The sequence below is a fragment of the Pituophis catenifer genome, unplaced genomic scaffold (assembly GCF_029215685.1).
Source record: "Pituophis catenifer annectens isolate HBS135680 unplaced genomic scaffold, rPitCat1.0.hap2 SCAF_9, whole genome shotgun sequence".
In the NCBI taxonomy this organism is placed as follows: domain Eukaryota; kingdom Metazoa; phylum Chordata; class Lepidosauria; order Squamata; family Colubridae; genus Pituophis; species Pituophis catenifer.
The window spans coordinates 3,242,778-3,262,705 of NW_027256889.1; the positions used below are offsets into that span (position 1 = coordinate 3,242,778).

Consider the following 19,928-nt stretch of genomic DNA (forward strand, 5'->3'; position numbering starts at 1 on the left):
GGGTGCGGGGTATAGAAAAGGTTGGGAACCCCTGGGCTAGGTAGGGGATGATGGGGATTGTAACCCCCAATCGAAGGAGGGCTCCGGGTTGGAGAAGAGGACTTGGGGGCTGGGGAGCCTAAGCAGAAGATTGACTTCCCTCCCTCCGTCTCTTCTTTTTTCCCAGCAAGAACAGATCCAGCCAGATCTTCAAATCTTGCAGCTGGGTGGACTCGAGCTGTGTCTTAATGGGGGAGATTAGCAATCATTTGATTACGTTAGATAAAAAGCGCCTCGGGGGCCCCCACCAGTGCAGGGAAGGCGGGGAGGAAGCTTCACAATTGCTTTGAAATCTGCTTGGGTTTTCTCCCAACGCCCCTTGTTTTCAGGCTGTGATCCTGGGGGCTACAAATCTTTTTGGGGACCTGGCTTCTACAAGTAGTCCTCGACTTAACAACCGCAGTTGAGCCCAATTGCTAAGCGAGACATTCGTTGCGTGAGGTTTTTTGGCCACGTGATGACCTCTCTTGGCCGCCCATTGTGAAGCAAAATCTCTGCAGCCCCCTTCCCTGCGGCACCTGCTTTTCCAAGCCAGGCTCCTTCCCCTCCTCATTCAGGCCTCATTCTCTCTCCTTCCTTCTGTCTCATCGCCGCTTCCTTCCTCCAACAGCCTCTCGGATGGTATTAAAAGGGCCGTCAATTTCCCTCCTCCCACTTCCCGCAGGCCTAAAGCAAAGAGGATTAAAACGTGTCCCCCCCCCACTTCCGATACGAAGCTCAAGGGTTTATCTCCCGGCCCCCAACCGTCTCTTGATTCTCCTCTGGGTTGAGCTCCCAGCTGGGGGTTTACCCTGCCCTGAGCAGGAGTTTAATGGACTAGAAATAGTCATATTTTCGGTCTCCGGCGTAAGCCTTCCGCGGGTTGCAAAATTATGGCTCGCCAACTCGATCTCTGCGGGAGATTGGAAGCTGGAAGGATGCTGGTTTATCTCGGGCCTCGGTTGGATCAGGGGGAGGGTCTCTCGGCTGCAATGGACCCTTTCCCCCGATCTTCCTGCCTCCTGCCTCCCAGTTTTGATCCTCCCAGGTGAAGGGTTCGATTCCTTTCCCAGTTTTTTTATTTATTTATTTATTTATTTTTAATTTGATTTGTATGCCACCCTTCTCCGGAGACTCAGGGTGGCTTACAATGCGTTAAGCAATAGCCTTCATCCTTTTGTATATTTATACAAAGTCAGTTTATTGCCCCCATAATCTGGGTCCTCATTTTACCTACCTTAGAAAGGATGGAAGGCTGAGTCAGCCTTGAGCCTGGCGAGATTCGAACTTAAATTGCAGACAGCTGGAGTTAAATTACAGTGCTTTAGTCTGCTGAGCTATCCAGGCTTCTTTTGAGTGCACCTGTGGCCCAACCAACCTATCTATTGCCCGGGTGCTTTTGGCTTGCTTGTTTGCTTCCCCTCTTGCTGGGGCCACAGTGGACTTTTCTTTTTTTTAATGTTCATAACAATTTTATTAATTTATGATCTACAAAAAAAATATATATATAAAAGCAAAAAGAAGGGAGAAAGGGGAAGGTGTGGAGAAGAAGCAGTGGGGGGAGAGAAAGAAAAGGCCTTGACTTCCAACTCGCCTTCAGTGCAGTAAAATAAGGCATTCACTTCAAACCTCAACTTTTTTTTCTTTTTTTTTGCTTTGACATAATAGTTTAAAACTAGCCATTTCTCTAACAGCAAGTCTAGCTAATCGGTAAAACCCAAAATCAAAGTTTCATTTTCCCCCCCACCTCAAGCACAAGAGGGAGGAAGGGAAGGAAAGAAAGAAAAAAAGAAAAGAGGGTGGAAGACAGGAAGGGTAGAAGGCCGGGAGAGGAAGGAAGGAAAGGAAGGTGGAAGGCAGGGGGAGGAAGGGAGGGAGGAAAAAAGGAAGGAAAGGGTGGAAGACAAAAAGGAAAGGCAGGGGAAGAAGGGAAGGAAGGCAGGAAGAGAGGGAAGGGAGGAAGGAAAAGAAGGAAAGGAGGGAGGAAGGCAGGGGAAGAAGGGAAGGAAGGCGGGGAGAGGGAAGGGAGGAAGGAAAAGAAGGAAAGGGAGGGAGGAAAAGAAGGAAAGGAGGGAGGAAGGCGGGAAGAAGGGAAGGAAGGCAGGAAGAGAGGGAAGGGAGGAAGGAAAAGAAGGAAAGGAGGGAGGAAGGCAGGGGAAGAAGGGAAGGAAGGTGGGGATAGGGAAGGGAGGAAGGAAAAGAAGGAAAGGGAGGGAGGAAAAGAAGGAAAGGAGGGAGGAAAAGAAGGAAAGGAGGGAGGAAAAGAAGGAAAGGGAGGAAAAGGAAAGGAGGGAGGAAGGCAGAGGAAGAAGGGAAGGAAGGCAGGGAGAGAGGGAAGGGAGCAAGGAAAAGAAGGAAAGGAGGGAGGAAGGCAGGGGAAGAAGGGAAGGAAGGCAGGGAGAGGGAAGGGAGGGAGGAAAAGAAGGGAGGGAGGAAAAGAAGGAAAGGAGGGAGGAAGGCAGGGAGAGGAAAGGAAAGGAAGGAGAGAGGGAGGGAGGGAGGAAAAGGGAGGGAGGGAGGGAGGACCATCCTCCAGGTCTCAGGAACATCTGTCTCCCACTGGTGATGCCATCCCTTCTCCCTCCCTGCCCATCCTTTTAAATCTGGCTGACGGAGACGGGTATCAAGGAGAGTCTTGTCCCAGCTACGTTGGGGTCACCCCCTTCTCTTTTCTGTACTTCTGTTCTCTTTCTGTGCTTCTCTTCCACTCCCCCCCAACCCCCCCCCCCACACACATCCCCTAAATCCGTTGCTGCTTCACCTCTCCATGGCACCTCACAGGAACTATGCATAATTCACACCGGATCACACACTCTCTGCTCGTCATGTGCCAGAGCGCCTCTAACCGGGGTGTAAAAATAGCAGACGTCGCCTCACCAGAGTCCCGAAAGTGGTGTTGGCTGCCCTGGGTCCTGAACCCGGGCTGAAGCTTGGGGGGGGGGGGAAGAGGGGCAACGGGATGCCCTGTCCCAGGTGTGAGGCAGGGGTGCGTCTCACAGAGGTAGAAGAGAAGAAGGATCAACACTGGAGACGCAATGGGGCACAGTATGGAGGGGAGCAGAATTTGGCGTGGGGAGCATCCCAAGTGCGGGGTCCTTGGTGTCCTCTGATCTTGATGGTTTTGATCCCTTTTAGCACGGATGATGCTACCTAGTTTGGTAATAAAATGTCCACAAGAAAAGGACCAAGCTCAGAGAGCATCAAGACCCCCTTAGTCGTCGTTGTTCTCCTCCTCCTCCTCCTCCTCCTCCTATCTCACTCCCTTCTAACACTGATGATGTTACCTAGCTGGGTCATGAAACATCTGCAAGAAAACGACCAAGCTCAGACAGCATCAAAAACTCCATAATCATCATCATTATCGTCCTCAAATCCCACTCCCTCCTAACCCTGATGATGTTAGCTAGCTGGGTCAGGAAACGTCTGCAAGAAAATCACTTAAGCTCAGAGAGAACCAAGGACCCCACAATTCAGCCCTGAGCCTTAAATAGACTCACTCTATCGATAACTCAAGTCTGCCCTACGTTTTCCTCTTTAAAACTGTTTATCGCAAAGGGTTCCTGTCTTGAGGGGGGGGGGGCGGTACTCAGTAGCTCCCTGCAGGAAGAAAATGCAAGCACAGCCTGGAAACATACACACACACACACAAATAAACACACTCTCACACAATACACACACACACACACACTTTCAGCCTGCTGCCGTTCGTTCGTTCGTTCGTTCGTCTCTTGAGCTTACTACGCTGAGCTCTGATCCTTTGCTTTCCTGGTTGGGACAGCAAAGCGGCTTAGGAGGTGAAGCTCTAAATACAACCCAGAGTAACGTGGGTGGAAAAGCTACTTGGAGGGTGGGGGGTGGGAGGATGTGGTGGGGGGAAGGAGGGGAGTCAGAGAGCCCTGCCCATTGCAAGGGGGAAAAATCAGCCTCCCTTTGCAAGCTCAGGCAATGGGCTGTTGGGGCTGTACGAAGCAGATGGATGGGCTTGGCTAAATCCTTCTTTTTCTCTCCCATCCATCCGAGGACCGAAGAACGTCCGGAAGCATCTCTGAGCATGTGCAGAGAGTAACAACCAGGCTGGGGAAATGCCCTTCCCTTAAAAGAGTTAAAACAGCCAGGCTGGAATTTGCAAAAGTGAGCCACAAAGGAGGAATTTGTATATTTCAGTTAACAAAGGAAAATGCCCCCATGGAGATGTCTGGGATGAAGATTTTTTTATATGTTATTTATAGTTCTGGATTATTTCATATTGATTAAGGGTGACGTCCACAGATTCCCTCTTAAGACTTTGACAGCAATCTAATCTGCCCTTAAGACACAAAAATACTCCACTTATGCATGGGTTAGAAAAGAAATAGGAATAAAAGATTGTAGAGAAATAAATTGAATAAGGTATAAGTAAATGAGAGAGAAGACAAAAAAGAAATAGAAACTCATAAGACACCTGTGCAAAGGGGAAAGGGGGGTAGAGAAAGAAAATGTTATATAAATGTACATTTATGATGATATGTGTGAATTTAGTAAAATGAAAAATGGAAAAGAAAGTAAAAAATTGGGATTGCTCGAACATCACTTTGGAAAATACTAAATTGAAAACGCATACAACAATAGAGAGAATGGAGAGGGACAGAAGAGAGAAGAGAGGAAGGAGAGAGAGGGAAAGAAGAAAGGGAAAAGGAAAGGAAGAAAGAGGGGAAACGAGGAGAGGAGGTTAGAAGGGAGGTGTGGGGGAAAGGAAGGGGAAGGAGAGAAGGAGAGGAGGAAAGAAGAAAGTAGAAGAGTAGATGGAAAAAGGGAGGGAAAGGAAAGAGAGGAGAGGAAAAAGGATTGTTGTAAAACAAGGTAGGTGAAATGGTAGAAGAGCAACCCCAAATTTACTTAAATTGTTTAGGATGAAGATTGTATTAGTATGAAAGTTAAAAGAAAATATGTATATATGTTAGATAAGAAACTGTACATTTTTGCTACCGGTTCTCTATCGCTACCGGATCAAGCGATCCGGTCCGAACCGGGAACATTTCACCCCTGATTTAAGATATGTTTATGAGGAAAAAAAACTTTTTCAAAAAAAAAAAAAATACTCCACTTCTCCCCCTTTCCTCTTCCTCCTCTCCCCCTCCTCCTCTTCAAATCCCACTCCCTTCTAACACTGATGATGTTACTTAGCTGGGTCCTGAAACGTTTGCAAGAAAACCATCAAGCTCAGAAAACGGTTCAGCCCCAAGCTGCAAATATTCCCTTCTCTCGGAAGTAAGAGATTTCACCAGACATTCCACCCAATAGGTCCCCAATTTCATTTCATCCCCGCTCCGATCCCGAGTCAGAACATCCGCAAAAAAAGAAAGAAGAAAACATTCCTTTTTATTGCATTCTTTACTGGGTTTTTGTTTCTTCTTCTTCTTTTTTTTTTCTCCTCTTTTTAAAAAGAAAAACCACAACATTCCCTCCTTCGTTACACTGCGTTAATATTTACACCACAGCAGCCCAAGAGAGAAAACGCTCTCTCTCTCTCTCTCCGGGCCGGAGACCAGGGGCGGCAGCCAGAAACTCTCATCTTCTTTTTTTCTCGTCTGCCTCCCTCCCTTCTTCGCACTCTTGCAAAAAATAAAAAAAATATATTAAAAAAAAAGAAACCCTACCCCAAATAAGCAAGCAATTCTTTGACCTCCGGCTCAAAAAGCTACCTTCCGATGCCCGATCCCGCCCCGGTCCATACCAAGAAGTCCTAGGCACAAGTTTCCATGCATCTGATGATGGCTTGCACCATGATTGTGTGTGGTGTAGGCCCCTCTTTCTCGGCTGAATGTCTCCCACCGGCCGTTGAAGCAATTTGGAGGCCCCCTCCTCTTTTTTCCCCCCTGCAATGGAGGAAGGGGCCCGAAAAGCACCTGCTGATATATTAGATCAGAGGTCTTCAAACTTGGCAGCTTTAAGACTTGTGGACTTCAACTCCCAGAATTCTCCAGCCGGCATAGTTATGCCGGCTGGAGAATTCTGGGAGTTGAAGTCCACAAGTCTTAAAGCTGCCAAGTTTGAGGACCCCTGTATTAGATGGCTAACCTGGGAGGTACAACTGTCAGTTTTTTTGTTTTTTGTTTTGTTTTTTTGCATTGGCGGTATCCACTCGGCCGAGGGCCGTCCCAGCCCGCTCAGACGTAAGCGGATTCGCTGGATTGAGTCCGCCCCAAAGTAGGCACTTGGGCCAGGGAGGAGAGGTCCTTCTTGCGCACCTCGCAGATGGATTTCCGCCTGGCTTGCACCCCCCGGATGGCCGTCTTGATCTTCCGCCAGCCCAGGTGGTTGAGCTCGGCCAGGTTGAGAAGGACGCAGATGCTGCTGACGGCGAACATGAAAACCAGGAAGACGGTCTTCTCGGTGGGACGAGACACGTAGCACTCCACTTCCTTAACGCACGGATAGCGGTCGCATTCGAAAATAGCCGGCACGTTGAACCCGTACAGGAAGTATTGTCCAGCCAAGAATCCGATCTCCAAGGCATTGCGAAAAACCACCTGGCCCCAGGAGAGAAGTGGTTAAATTATTTAGTATTTATGTCAGCTGACCAGCTGCTACGATGATGTAATCCTAAGAATGAGTCAGCAAGGTTTTGTGCTGTTATCACTTTAAGAGCCTGTAATAAGAAGAGGCCCTGTGGGAACTTATCTCTCTCTCCATGTGTGTTTCCATGCTGTAATTGCTGTTTGTTTGAGGTCTGACAAAAGTACGTGTATGTATATATTCTTTGTAGATAAAACCACTACTTAAATACAAACCTCTTTTTGCTCCGGGGTTGTCTCACATCATCATCACTGTGCGCATTTTGACAATTTATTGTTTTATTACATTTTTTTTTATTATTATTTCTTTTCTTTAAGGAACTTGCGGGTTATTTTTCTGACCAGCATCTGTGGCTGCTCTCCTCTTTTTAGTAGAAAATGGTACCTTATACATCTATAGCCGGGGACATAACTGGGACTTCTTCGTATTTTCATTTTTTAAAAATTTATTTATCACATTTTTGAACTGTCCATCTCCCTCAGATCTGGATGGACTCTGGGCGGTGTACAATAAAATATTAAAATATAGGGAGTCCTCGACTTACAATTGTTCGTTCAGTGACGGAAGTTACAACGGCACTGAAAAAAGTGACTTTAGGACTGTTTTCCACACTTACGACCATTGCCGCATCCCCATGATCATGCGATTTACTTTCGGATGCTTGACAACTGATTCACATTTATGACGGTTGCAGTGTCCCATGGGGGGGGGGCGGTGTCATGTGATCCCCTTTTGTGACCACCTGACAAGCGAAGTCAATAGAGAAGCCAGATTCGCTTAACGGCCGTCTTACTAATTTAAGAAGTGCAGTGAGTCACTTAGCCAATGCAGCGAGAGAAGCCATAAAACGGGACAAAACTCACTTTTAACAACATAAAATTTGGCCTTCGTTGCGGTCGTAAGTTGAGGACCACCTGTGTTACTTTTACAGGTAAGTCAAAGCAGGAAGCATTCATCATGCTCTTTCCTCCTCCTGTTTTCGCACAACAGCCTTGTGAGGCAGGTTGGCTTGAGAGGGAGGGACCGACCCAAAGTCACCCAGCTCCTATTCGTGCTTAAGGTGGGACTAGAACTCACTGTCTCCTGGTAATTGGCCCAAAGTCACCCAGTTTTCTTTGGGACTGGGGTTTCAGAAGTCCTGCAGTTTATCCAAAGAGGCCAAACAAATTAACCTGGGTCCCAGCAGAAGCAGCTGCCTGTTCTGCCCCAGGTACGGACCCCAAAGAACTCAGCACACATAAACTTTGATGGACAAAAGACTGTACATTTAAAGGGGTTGATAAAAAATAAAAATAAAAAAGTTTTGGGGAAAAAATAAATAAATATAGGCCAGTTTCTAAGCATTCAAATTTTGATCGCGTGACCACAGGGATGCTGAGATGGTCGTTAAGTGTGAGAAAAGGACAAAAGTCACCTTTTTTCCCAGCTCCGTTGTAACTTCAAACGGTCGCTAAGCAACCTGCTCATTCCCATTTTGCTTCCTTCCACTCCCATTTTCTTCCATTTTCCTTCCTTCCTGCCTCCTGCCTTCCTACTCTCCCTCCCGCCTGCCTCCCTTTTTTCTCGCCTTCCTTCCTTCCCTCCCTCCCTCCTTTCCTCTCATTCCCATTTTGCTTCCTTCCACTCTCATTTCCTTCCATCCCTTTTCCTTCCTCATTCCCATTTTGCTTCCATCCACTTCCATTTCCTTCCTTCCTTCCTTCCTTCCTTCCTTCCTTCCCCCCCTCCGCTTCCCTCCCCTTTGGATTAGGAAGTTTCCCTTCGGAGATGCTTCCCTGGCTCCTTTCCTTCTACGGGCTGAGCTGTCTCTTCTCTGTCCGCCCTGCAGCTCTTCCTCCTCCTGTCCCCAAGGCCATTCGCACAGACCATTACAAGGCTAATGTCAGCTTCTCTTGGCCATGGTCCCCCCCACCGACATCTTGGATCCCCCCTTCCGAGCCTCCTAAGGCCCCTGCTCCTTCGCTTCCGCCGGCCCTTCCAGGTGGAGGCCCAGAGGACGTGCCCAGCCAGAAGGTCCTTCCCTTCAGTGGTGCCACCTCCCGTCCCAACCCACCTGGATGATGTAGAAGCGCGAGATGCCCTCCTGCCGCTTGACTTTGGCGCTCTTGGGGGGCCTGAGCGGGGTGCTGGGGATCTCCTTCACCTCCAGGCAGTCGGGCTCCTTGGAAGATCCGTCCGGGTTGGGCACCAAGATGCCGTTGACGTTCTTCACCTTCTTGCCCTCGCAGAGCGCCTCCTTCTCCAGCAGCGGGTAGAGGAAGGAGTAGCGCCGATCGCGCTGCTTGGCCGACTGGTGGACGGAGTAGGTGATGAAGCAGAGGCTCGGCGTGCAAACCAGGATGATCTGGAAGACCCAGTAGCGGATGTGGGAGATGGGGAAGGCTTTGTCGTAGCAAGCCTGGTTGCAACCGGGTTGCAGCGTGTTACACATGAACATGGTCTGCTCATCCTCATAGACCGTCTCGCCTACGATGGCCACGATCAAGATGCGGAAGATGACTACCACCGTCAGCAGGATCCTGGGGAGGGAGAGAGAGCAGCCGGTGAGAAGCAGCCCCCTCCCCTAAAGCCCCCTCCCCTGCCCCTGGAATGCCTGACCAGGGCTGGGCTAGGAAGGATGGGAGCTGTAGTCCATCCTAGTGGGAGGGGGCCCTCAGGGCAATTCCCTCCGTTGTCTAAGGGTCTTCACCCAAGGCTGGGTTTCGGGCCCATATTCAAATGAGGGATGACAAAGTTGTTATTCCTGCTTTTATTTACTTATTTACATTGTCTTTTATTGTTTTTATAAATAACTCAGGGCAGCGAACGTGCATAATGCTCCTTCTTCCTCCTATTTTCCCCTCAACAACAACCCTGTGAGGTAGGATAGGCTGAGAAAAGCGACTGACCCCAAATCACCCAGCTGGCTTTCCAGCTAAGGCAGGACTAGAACTCAGCCTTTAAGATGGGGGGACTTCCACGCCCAGAATTCCCCAGCCAGCTTGCTTTAAGATGGGTGGGCTTTAGCTCCCAGAATTCCCCATCCTTTAAGATGGGGGAACATCAACTCCCAGAATTCCCTAGCCAGCTTGCTTTAAGATGGGGGGACTTCCACTCCCAGAATTCCCCAGCCTTTAAGATGGGGGGACTTCAACTCCCAGAATTCCCTAGCCAGCTTGCTTTAAGATGGGTGGGCTTTAGCTCCCAGAATTCCCCATCCTTTAAGATGGGGGAACATCAACTCCCAGAATTCCCTAGCCAGCTTGCTTTAAGATGGGGGGACTTCCACTCCCAGAATTCCCCAGCCTTTAAGATGGGGGGGGGACTTCCACTCCCAGAATTCCCCAGCCTTTAAGATGGGGGGACTTCAACTCCCAGAATTCCCTAGCCTTTAAGATGGGGGGGGGACTTCCACTCCCAGAATTCCCCAGCCTTTAAGATGGGGGGGGACTTCCACTCCCAGAATTCCCCAGCCTTTAAGATGGGGGGACTTCAACTCCCAGAATTCCCTAGCCAGCTTGCTTTAAGATGGGGGGACTTCCACTCCCAGAATTCCCCAGCCTTTAAGATGGGGGGACTTCAACTCCCAGAATTCCCCAGCCTTTAAGATGGGGGGACTTAAACTCCCAGAATTCCCCAGCCTTTAAGATGGGGGGACTTCCACTCCCAGAATTCCCTAGCCAGCTTGCTTTAAGATGGGGGGACTTCCACTCCCAGAATTCCCCAGCCTTTAAGATGGGGGGACTTCAACTCCCAGAATTCCCCAGCCTTTAAGATGGGGGGACTTAAACTCCCAGAATTCCCCAGCCTTTAAGATGGGGGGACTTCCACTCCGAGAATTCCCTAGCCAGCTTGCTTTAAGATGGGGGGACTTCCATTCTGGGAGTTGAAGTCCACCCATCTTCAAGCTTCCAAGGTTGAGAAACCCTGCTTTAAAGCCTTGGCCAACAAATCTCTCTTTTCCTCTAATAATACAAGGAAGAGTCGATGAATACACGAGAAACTCGGGGGCTAAAGAGCATGGCGATACAATGGATTATTTGAGTCAACGAAGACAGCAGCACCTGCTTGAGGGAGCATCTTGGGACACAGGATTCTGCCTTTGTCTTTCTTTTTATTTTCCGCTTTCTATTTTGAGCTTTCAAGAGAAATCTTGTGTGGGCTGGGCGTTGAGACGTGGTGCGAGTGTGCCTGCGGGCGTGTGGGGTCGGCCTGCCCCACTGCTAGAGGTCCTGTAGGGTTAGCAAAATGGGTTTGGACCAGAGAAGCATCTCTGGGTCTCAGTGGGGGAGGGCGGAGAGGAAGTTGCAGCTGGGGTGCAATCCCGCGTCCTTTTGAGATGAGTGACTTCCCATTTGCTCATTGTACAGAGAAGAAGAAAAAAAAAGCGGGGGGGGGGGGGACAGGAATACAAAGAAAAGGATCCCGGATAAAGATGGTGATGAGAATATTGTTCCTATAATTATTAGGACATGAGACTAACTGTGAACCTTTGTTCCGCACATAATATAGGCTGGCACTGTTTCCCCTTCCTTCACCACCCTCTATAGAGCCTTCTCCTCCTCCTCTTATTCTCTTCCTCCTTTTCCTCTCCTTCTCCTTCTTCTCCTTCCCTCCTCCTCCTCCTCCTCCTCCTCCTCTTATTCTCCTTTTCCTCCTCCTCTTATTCTATTCCTCCTTTTCCTCTCCTTCTCCTCCTTCTCCTTCCCTCCGCCTCCTCCTCCTCCTCCTCCTTCTCCTCTTATTCTCCTTTTCCTCCTCCTCTTATTCTGTTCCTCCTTTTCCTCTCCTTCTCCTCCTTCTCCTTCCCTCCTCCTCCTCCTCCTTCTCCTCTTATTCTCCTTTTCCTCCTCCTCTTATTCTGTTCCTCCTTTTCCTCTCCTTCTCCTCCTTCTCCTTCCCTCCTCCTCCTCTTATTCTCCTCCTCCTCCTCTTATTCCCTTCCTCCTTTTCCTCTCCTTCTCCTTCTCCTCCTTTTCCTTCCCTCCTCCTCCTCCTATTCTCCTCCTCCTCCTATTCCCTTCCTCCTTTTCCTCTCCTTCCCTCCTCCTCCTCCTCATTCTCCTCCTCTTATTCTCTTCCTTTTTCCTCTCCTTCTCCTCCTTCTCCTTCCCTCCTCCTCCTCCTATTCTCCTCCTCCTCCTTATTCCCTTCCTCCTTTTCCTCTCCTTCTCCTCCTTCTCCTTCCCTCTTCCTCCTCCTCCTATTCTCCTCCTCCTCCTCCTCTTATTCTCTTCCTCCTTTTCCTCTCCTTCTCCTTCCCTCCTCCTCCTCCTCTTATTCTCCTCTTATTCTCTTCCTCCTTTTCCTCTCCTTCTCCTCCTCCTCTTATTCTCTTCCTCCTTTTCCTCTCCTTCTCCTCTTTTTCTTGACTCTTCCTCTTCCTCCTCCTCCTCCTCCCCCTCTTCCTCCTCCTCCTCCTCCTACTCTCTATGGAACTGCCTGCCACTTTGATAGGGGAGGGAGAAAAAGCAAGCCCTAAACATTAAGGAAAGGAAACCCTTTAATCCTCCACATTTTTAATTCACCACTCAGAATAAAAAAAAAAACTTCAAAAAGAGACACCATCCTTCAATCAACCGACCAACCAACCAGAAGGCATTGCAAATGTGGCCACATGAATTCAAGGCTTAAAAGTTTTCTTTTGCAATACAGGGTCTCCAATCAGTCCAGCAAAAATCTCTCTCTCTCTACACAAACACAGACACACACACACAAATTATCTATCTATCTATCTATCTATCTATCTATCTATCTATCTATCTATCTATCATCTATCTATCTATCATCTATCATCCATCCATCCATCCATCCATCTATCTATCTATCTATCTATCTATCTATCTATCTATCTATCATCTCTCTCTCTCTCCAGCCATCACTCCCTCCAACCATCCATCCATCCATCTCACAGAATATCTACTGTAATTACAGTCTTCCCCAAGCTGGAAATCTACAGGTTGCAAAGACTTTAAAAGAAACCCGCTCCCATCTTTTAAAAAATGTCCTATTTTTTCGGCACTTCTAGAAACCGCCATAAAACTTGCCAAGTAAGGATAAAGCTTGAAGCGTCTCCTTTGAGAAATCAGGGTTGAGAAGACTGGCTCGCTCTATGGTTTAGGAAGAGGACAAGAGAGGAGAAGCTGCCAGCTCCGGGGGTAACCCTGGCCAAATGCAGCAGCAGGAGCATCTCGGCCGCCTCTCAAAAAGATACAGGAATGGATGGACCACTTCTCTGGAGAAGCAAAGCATCTTTTTCTCCCTGCTTTTGTCTGACTTCCCGGGCAGGTTATCAGCTGCCTCTCCCCCCCGCCCCCTCTGCCTCCTGCCCACCCTGGATCTCCCCAGCTGCCTCTCCCCCCGCCCCCTCTGCCTCCTGCCCACCCTGGATCTCCCCAGGCTCTCGACCTCCCTCTACGTCCCCCCCCCACCTCTTGACAATCTGCCTTTTCCCACAACCTCCCCCCTCCCCACGTCTGGGTGCAGCTGTCCCAGTTCCAAAGAGAGATTTGGAGGGATTTCTGAGAAAAGGAGGAAGGGTGTAAGAGCTAGAGACTCCAGCCTGCTTCCTTGGCACAAGGTCTCAGCTCTGCAGGACCACAGCTCCCAGTGGCCCTGTGCTGGTCGGGAGTCATGGGCATTGTAGTCTGCCGGGATGCGCAGAACCTCGAATCACGATGTTGAAAACTTAAGGGTCCTAAGCCAAGAGGGCTCAAGAACGGTTGATGCGGGATGCCAAGAGGCGGGATGCCAAGACGCAGGGTGCTGAGTCTGGGCTTCCTCCTGGTGCCACGGCAGAGTTGGGGGGTGTCTGCGGATCAGCCCCTCTTCTGCCCCATACCCCAAGGCAGACCCACGATCAGTGGAAAGGGGAACCCTGCCGGACCCTCCGGCGTTTTTTACCCTTTACCTCTTCCACCCTTCATCCCCTTGCGCGCGGGCATCTCCGGGCCCTCAGGCGGAGCCAAGGCGCTAGTCCTCTTGAAGAGGGGGGGGCGGAAGAAAGAGAAACCCACCTCCCGATCATGGTGGAGTGCTGTTGCACCGCAGCCTCCAGCAGCCGTTCCAAAATAGTCCACTCTCCCATCGCTCCGGGCTGGACGGTCCGCCCGCATCCGAGGGCTCCTCCGACAAGGGACGCTGGGGGCCGCCGATGCCACCCGCCGATGCCCGCCTCTGCGCCGGCCGCTTAGAGCCCCCCGCCGCCGCCGCCGCCGCCGCCACCACCAGGGGCCCCGGCTCGCCATCGCCTCGGCGGGAGGGGGGTGGCCGCCTGCCGCCCTCGCGGCCGGGCGCCGTTCAAGGGCACCGAGCGCACGGCCCCCTCCTCGCCCTCTCCACCGAGGTGGGCACTGCGGCGACCGCGCAGCGAGCCGGGACCGCCCAGCCTCTCTGCAAGGGGGGGGTGGGGGTGGGAAGAGGCAGACGGACGCGGACACGCGTGGGCCGCCGGGACGTTGCGGGCTTTCTCCGCACCTGCCGACGTTAGAGGAGGAGGAGGAGGAGGAGGAGGAGGAAGGCGGCAGCGGCGGCAGGTGCGCAAGGATGCTAATTCGGGGCGTGGGGGGGCATCTCCAGAGAGGGGCATCCCGTTGCAATGCAACCCTTCCCCCCCCTCTACCTTCCAATCCCGGCTAGAAACGCGCGGAAGGGAGATTTCGGGGGTAGGTGCCCGCGGGCGCAGCCTTGCAAAAGCCCCGCGGGGCGTCTCTCTCTCTCTCTCTCTCTCTCTCTCTCTCTCTCTCTCTCTCTCCCTTTCTCTCTCTCTCTCCATCCCTCTCCCTCTCCCTCTCCCCCTCTCTCTCTCTCTCTCCCTCCCTCTCTCTCTCTCTCCCTCTCCCTCTCTCCCTCCCTCTCTCTCTCTCTCTCCCTCACTCTCTCTCTCTCTCCCTCTCCCTCTCTCCCTCCCTCTCTCTCTCTCCCTCTCTCCCCCCTCTCTCTCTCCCTCTCTCTCCCTCCCTCTCTCTCTCTCTCTCTCTCTCTCTCCCTCTCCCTCTCTCCCTCCCTCTCTCTCTCTCTCTCTCTCCCTCCCTCTCTCTCTCTCTCCCTCTCCCTCTCTCCCTCCCTCTCTCTCTCTCTCCCTCTCCCTCTCCCCCCCCTCTCTCTCTCATTCTCCAGTTGGGAGTTTCCCCCCCCCCCGGGCGCCTTTATTTATTTATTTATTTATTTATTTATTTATTTATTTATTTATTTATTTATTTATTTATTTTATTTTATTTACAAATATTTATTTTATTTACAAATATTTATTTATTTATTTATTTATTTATTTATTTTTTAATTTTATTTTATTTTATTTTATTTACAAATATTTATACGCCGCCCTTCTCCTAAAGGACTCAGGGCGGCGAACGCAAGTTAAAAAAAACATAGAATAATAAAAAGAAAATCCTAATGAAAACCAATTAAAACAGGGACAAATCTATAATAAATAAATGTAGAGTTCTCTCGCGGGAGGATTGTCCGTCCCCCTCCGGGCTGGGGTTTTTAGGGAGGGATGGGGGGGGGCGAAGCAGCAAGCATCTCCTTCCATATACACGCACACCTGTCCCGGGCACGGAAAGTGAGCGGGTTCCGACGTGTTTTACGCGAGGGAGATGCAAGAGGTGTAGGTTCCCACAACGTGCCACAACGAGGGTTGTTTTGGGCTGCGCTTAGCGGACGGTTTCGGTGGGTTGGAAGAAGCCAGAAAGCGAGCGGGTTTAAAGGAAGGGAGGAGGGGTGTCGTGTGAATCCGGTCCCGGGCATAATAGAACCCGTGGGAATGAAAGCGAGACAGAGAGAGAGAGAGAGAGAGATTCGGGATGGTTTGTAAGCCCAGCTGGCTGCGGAATTCTGAGAGTTGCAACTCCAGACAACTGAAAATTAAATAAATAAATAAATAAATAAATAAATAAATAAATAAATAAATAAATAAATAAATAAATAAATAAATAAATAAATAAATAAATAAATGTTACCAAGGTTGAGAGACGCTGGTGGGTTAATGCATCAGGCTGAGCCTGTCTCTCTCCCCCCCCCCTATTATTTGCATTCTTGTTTTTCTCAGAAGAGCTCCTTCACCTGTTGAATTTCTGCCTAAGTGGCTAAGCGAACTGGAAGCAGAAGTAGAAGACAGATAAGGCCACCCGCTCTGACAACAAGGGAGAGCCAACTTGAAATCAAATTACAATACCTAGGTCAGGTTTTCCCAACTTTGGCACTTTCTTTCTTCACCCAGACTAGGGAATTCTGGGGGTTGAAGTCCACAGCTTTAAGCTCTGGTTGGGGAATTCTGGGGGTTGAAGTCCACACAGCTTTAAGCTCTGGTTGGGGAATTCTGGGGGTTGAAGTCCACACAGCTTTAAGCTCTGGTTGGGGAATTCTGGGAGTTGAAGTCCACACAGCTTCAAGCTCTGGTTGGGGAATTCTGGGAGTTGAAGTCCACACAGCTTTAAGATCTGGTTGGGGAATTCTGGGAGTTGAAGTCCGCACAGCTTTAAGCTCTGGTTGGGGAATTCTGGGAGTTGAAGTCCGCACAGCTTTAAGCTCTGGTTGGGGAATTCTGGGAGTTGAAGTCCAAACATCTTTAAGCTCTGGTTGGGGAATTCTGGGAGTTGAAGTCCACACAGCTTTAAGCTCTGGTTGGGGAATTCTGGGAGTTGAAGTCCACACAGCTTTAAGCTCTGGTTGGGGAATTCTGGGAGTTGAAGTCCACACAGCTTTAAGCTCTGGTTGGGGAATTCTGGGGGTTGAAGTCCACACAGCTTTAAGCTCTGGTTGGGGAATTCTGGGGGTTGAAGTCCACACAGCTTTAAGCTCTGGTTGGGGAATTCTGGGAGTTGAAGTCCGCACATCTTTAATATCCCAAAGTTGAGAAACCGCTAACCCACGATGCATCCAACTAGACTCATCGTTGGCTGAATCCTGGCCTATTGGTTAAGTTAAGGGATAGAACGGCCTGGGTTTGCAGAGTGCGCTAAGCCATAAATCATGGTTTGTGAACTGCAGCCGTTCAGAAAGAGTGGTGGGGTTTTTTGGGGTTTTTTTGCCATTTGGAACAATGCAACGCAACTTGATTCCTGCCCCTTGTGTGTGGCCCTCTTTGGGATGGGGACAAGGGGGTGATGGGCTTTTGAGGTGTCTGGTGGGCTCTGAGAAGCTGGACAGAGCTGAGGTCTCTTCCCTTTGAGGAGGGACCACTCGAGTCCCCCCCCCCACATCTGGGGGAGATGCTGGAGTTCTGGAGTTCCTGAGCGACCGTTGCCACGGAGACAGCGAGGAGGCGAGAGCCTTTCGTGACCCCAGTTGCCATCTTCCTCCTTTTTTTTTTCTTTCTCTGAGTGGGGAGGGGGCAATCCTGACTTTTTGCCCGGCCCCCACCCCACCCCTTTTCTTCCCCTGGCCTCACCCTCGGCCTGAACCCTGGCCGGGATAACGGTGGGATCCGAGGCCAACACAGGTGGCAGGAAAGAGGCTTGAGGTTCTCAGGAAGGGATACAGATGGATGTTCTTTTAGATTTAAACTAGCCAGCATCTTTGCTAAGCAGATAAAAATGGGCTCCCCGTAGCCCTGGGCCAGGCTCCAATAGGAACCCAGCCACAACGATGGGAAGGCCGAGAAGGAGGGATCCCAATTGGCACCCCCGGTTTCCTTTCAAGTCCACCCCCAACTGCAAACCCTTCCAGGAAATGAAATTGGGATTTGCAGCGTGATTGCAAGGATGCTTAGCGATAGTGTTCACACAATCCACATACAGGAATAGTTTTCTGGTGTTAGGTCTTGCTCCTTCCTTCCTTCCTTCCTTCCTTCCTTCCTTCCTTCCTTCCTCCCTCCCTCCCTCCCTCCCTCCCTCCCTCCCTCCCTCCCTTCCATTCACACAATCCACACAATCTCTTTTTGGTGTTGGGTCTCCCTTCCTTCCTTCCTTCCTCCCTTCCTTCCTTCCTTCACACAATCCACACAATCTCTTTTTGGTGTTCGGTCTTCCTTCCTTCTTTCCTTCCGTCCTTCCTTTCTTCCTTCCTTCCTCCCTCTCTCCCTCCCTCCCTCCCTCCCTCCCTCCCTCCCTTCCTTCCTTCCTTCTGTTCACACAATCCACACAATCTCTTTTTGGTGTTGGGTCTTCCTTCCTTCCTTCCTTCCTTCCTTCCTTCCTTCCTTCCTTCCTTCCTTCCTTCCTTTCACTCAATCCACACAACCTCTTTCTCTCTCTCTCTCTCTCTCTCTCTCTCTCTCTCTCTCTCTCTCTCTCTCTCCCTCTCCTCTCCCTCCCTGCAGTTTCCTTGACAAAATTATTGGAAGTGGTTTCCTGGCAGCTTTTTTCTTGCACTGAAAGAGAGAGATAGAGGGAGGGAGGGAGAGGGAGAGAGAGGAACCAGCCCAAAATCACCCAGCTGCTTTTCACACGGAAAGAAGGATTTGAACTCACGACTCCCCCACCCCAGTTTCTCCTGTAGCCCCATCCGCACTGCACCAACCTATCGAAATTATTTGACTTGGCCCAACGTGCTAGGCTACCCTGGCAACGAACCCACCTGGACCCCGATCGAAGCGCGGAGGTCGGGCGAAGGCAGCCGTTTGATTTGTAACGAACTTGATTAAAGCCGATTAATTGGATCCCTGGGCTACCTATTTAAGTCTGCCCCAGATTAAGGAAGCACACTTGCTACGTTCCCAGAAGACGTATCGCTCTTCAAATTAAAGCATATTACGGCTTCAAGTGGGGGCCTAATTAGGGTTTCCAGTGAGTAAAGCAAAACCATGATTTGGTCCCCTGATCATCCACGGCACAAAGTGAATTTCACGCACGTTTTTTGAGACATCTCAAGCGAGGGTGTGCGATTTAAGGCTGGGCTAAGCAGCCGAAGCTTCCATCCCACCATTGCAGCTTCCCACTTCCTCCTTTTTTTTTTTTTTTTGAAAAAAACTCCCCAAAGTTGCACTCTGGGCTCTGCACACCGATCTTCTCGGGCCAGGCCGAGCGCAGCCAAAGGACCCAGTCCAAAGACTTTCCGTGGGAGAATCCCTTTCCTCCGCCGTTGCCATTTCTGCTCACTGCTATTAACAAATGAAAATGTAACCTATAGATAAATGACATCCTGTAAAGTCTTAAATGTTGCGTAATTAATCTGGTCTTGATTGGCTGCTGGAACAAATGCACAAGCGGCCTTAGCTTGTGCGTTTCAACAACGGAGACTGGGTGGGTGGGGAACAGCTCCCTTCGCGTTCGCAGGAGAGCTGTGGATCAAGGGAAGAACTGGTGATAGCAATAGCCCTTAGACTTATATACTGCTTCACAGCGCTTTTACAGCCCACTCTAAGCGGTTTACAGAGTCAGCGTCTTGCCCCCAACAATCTGAGTCCTCGTTTTTCCAGCCTCGGAAGGACAGAAGGCTGCGTCAACCTTGAGATGGTCAGAATCGAACTCCTGGCAGTGGGCAGAGTTAGCATGCAATACTGTGTACTAACCACAGCGCACCACAGAAGAGAGGGAGGGAGGGAAGAAAGGAAGGAAGAAAAACAAGAACAGGTAGAGAGGAAGGAAGGAAGGAAAGGGAGAGAAGGAGAAAGGAGGGAGGGAGGGAGGGAAGAAGGTAGGAAGGAAATGATAGTACATAGATGATAGAAGATAGATAATAGATAAATAGTAGCTAGAGATACAGTAGATAATAGATAACAGAAGATAGAGATGATCAGTAGAGAGATAAAATAGACAGATTAATAGAGATGATAGAAGTGAGAGTGACAGATGAGTCCATGGATGAATAGAGTGACAAATGAATAGATAGATGATAGATAGATAGATGACAGATAGAAGATAGAAAGATAGATAGATAGATAGATAGATAGATAGATATAGATAGATAGATAGATAGATAGATAGATAGATAGATAGAAGATAGGTAGGTAGGTAGGTAGGTAGGTAGATAGATAGAAGATAGGTAGGTAGGTAGGTAGATGATAGAAGATAGATAGATAGATAGATAGATAGATAGATAGATAGATAGATAGATAGATAGATAGATACCAAAACAAGACATCCCCTGATAATAAGCCCAATCGGGCTTTTGAGCACATTGACAATAAGGCCAAGTGCTTATTTCAGAGTTCAAGAAAATATAAGACAGGGTCTTATTTTCGGAGGAAACACGGTAGATAGATAATTAGCTGTTATGTTTCTGACTGCAGTGATTGATGAAGTTAGAATTTCGGGAGGGGTAGGGAAGTCAAAATATTTGATTTCGCCCAGCCTGTCCAACTACCATGGAAACAAAACTAGAGGGTGGGGGGGAAAAACTTTAGAAGAAAGTTTGGGGAGAACAAAAGGCTGGGCTGTGTACCATTGGACCAGCCCAGGTGAAGTGAGGGTCTTGGCTGAGGGCCAGTGGCACAC

General features: G+C 49.6%; 1 protein-coding gene across 1 annotated transcript; it reads right to left on the reverse strand.

Annotated features, from left to right (window-relative positions):
* Positions 1 to 6,164: 6,164 nt before the first annotated feature.
* Positions 6,165 to 13,639, reverse strand: LOC139320861 (gap junction delta-2 protein-like). The gene is made up of 3 exons (XM_070949335.1): positions 13,569 to 13,639; positions 8,627 to 9,092; positions 6,165 to 6,527 (listed from the first exon to the last, which is right to left on the reverse strand). Exons 1-3 carry the CDS (start codon positions 13,637 to 13,639, stop codon positions 6,165 to 6,167), a joined length of 900 nt encoding a protein of 299 aa, XP_070805436.1.
* Positions 13,640 to 19,928: the final 6,289 nt, after the last annotated feature.

Coding starts and splice junctions, on each gene's coding strand:
- LOC139320861 (XM_070949335.1), bottom strand. CDS start 13,639: ATGGGAGAGTGGACTATTTTGGAACGGCTGCTGGAGGCTGCGGTGCAA. Junction 9,093..13,568: donor CACTCCACCATGATCGGGAG/GTGGGTTTCTCT, acceptor CTCCCTCCCCAG/GATCCTGCTGACGGTGGTAG. Junction 6,528..8,626: donor CGCGCTTCTACATCATCCAG/GTGGGTTGGGAC, acceptor TCCTGGGGCCAG/GTGGTTTTTCGCAATGCCTT.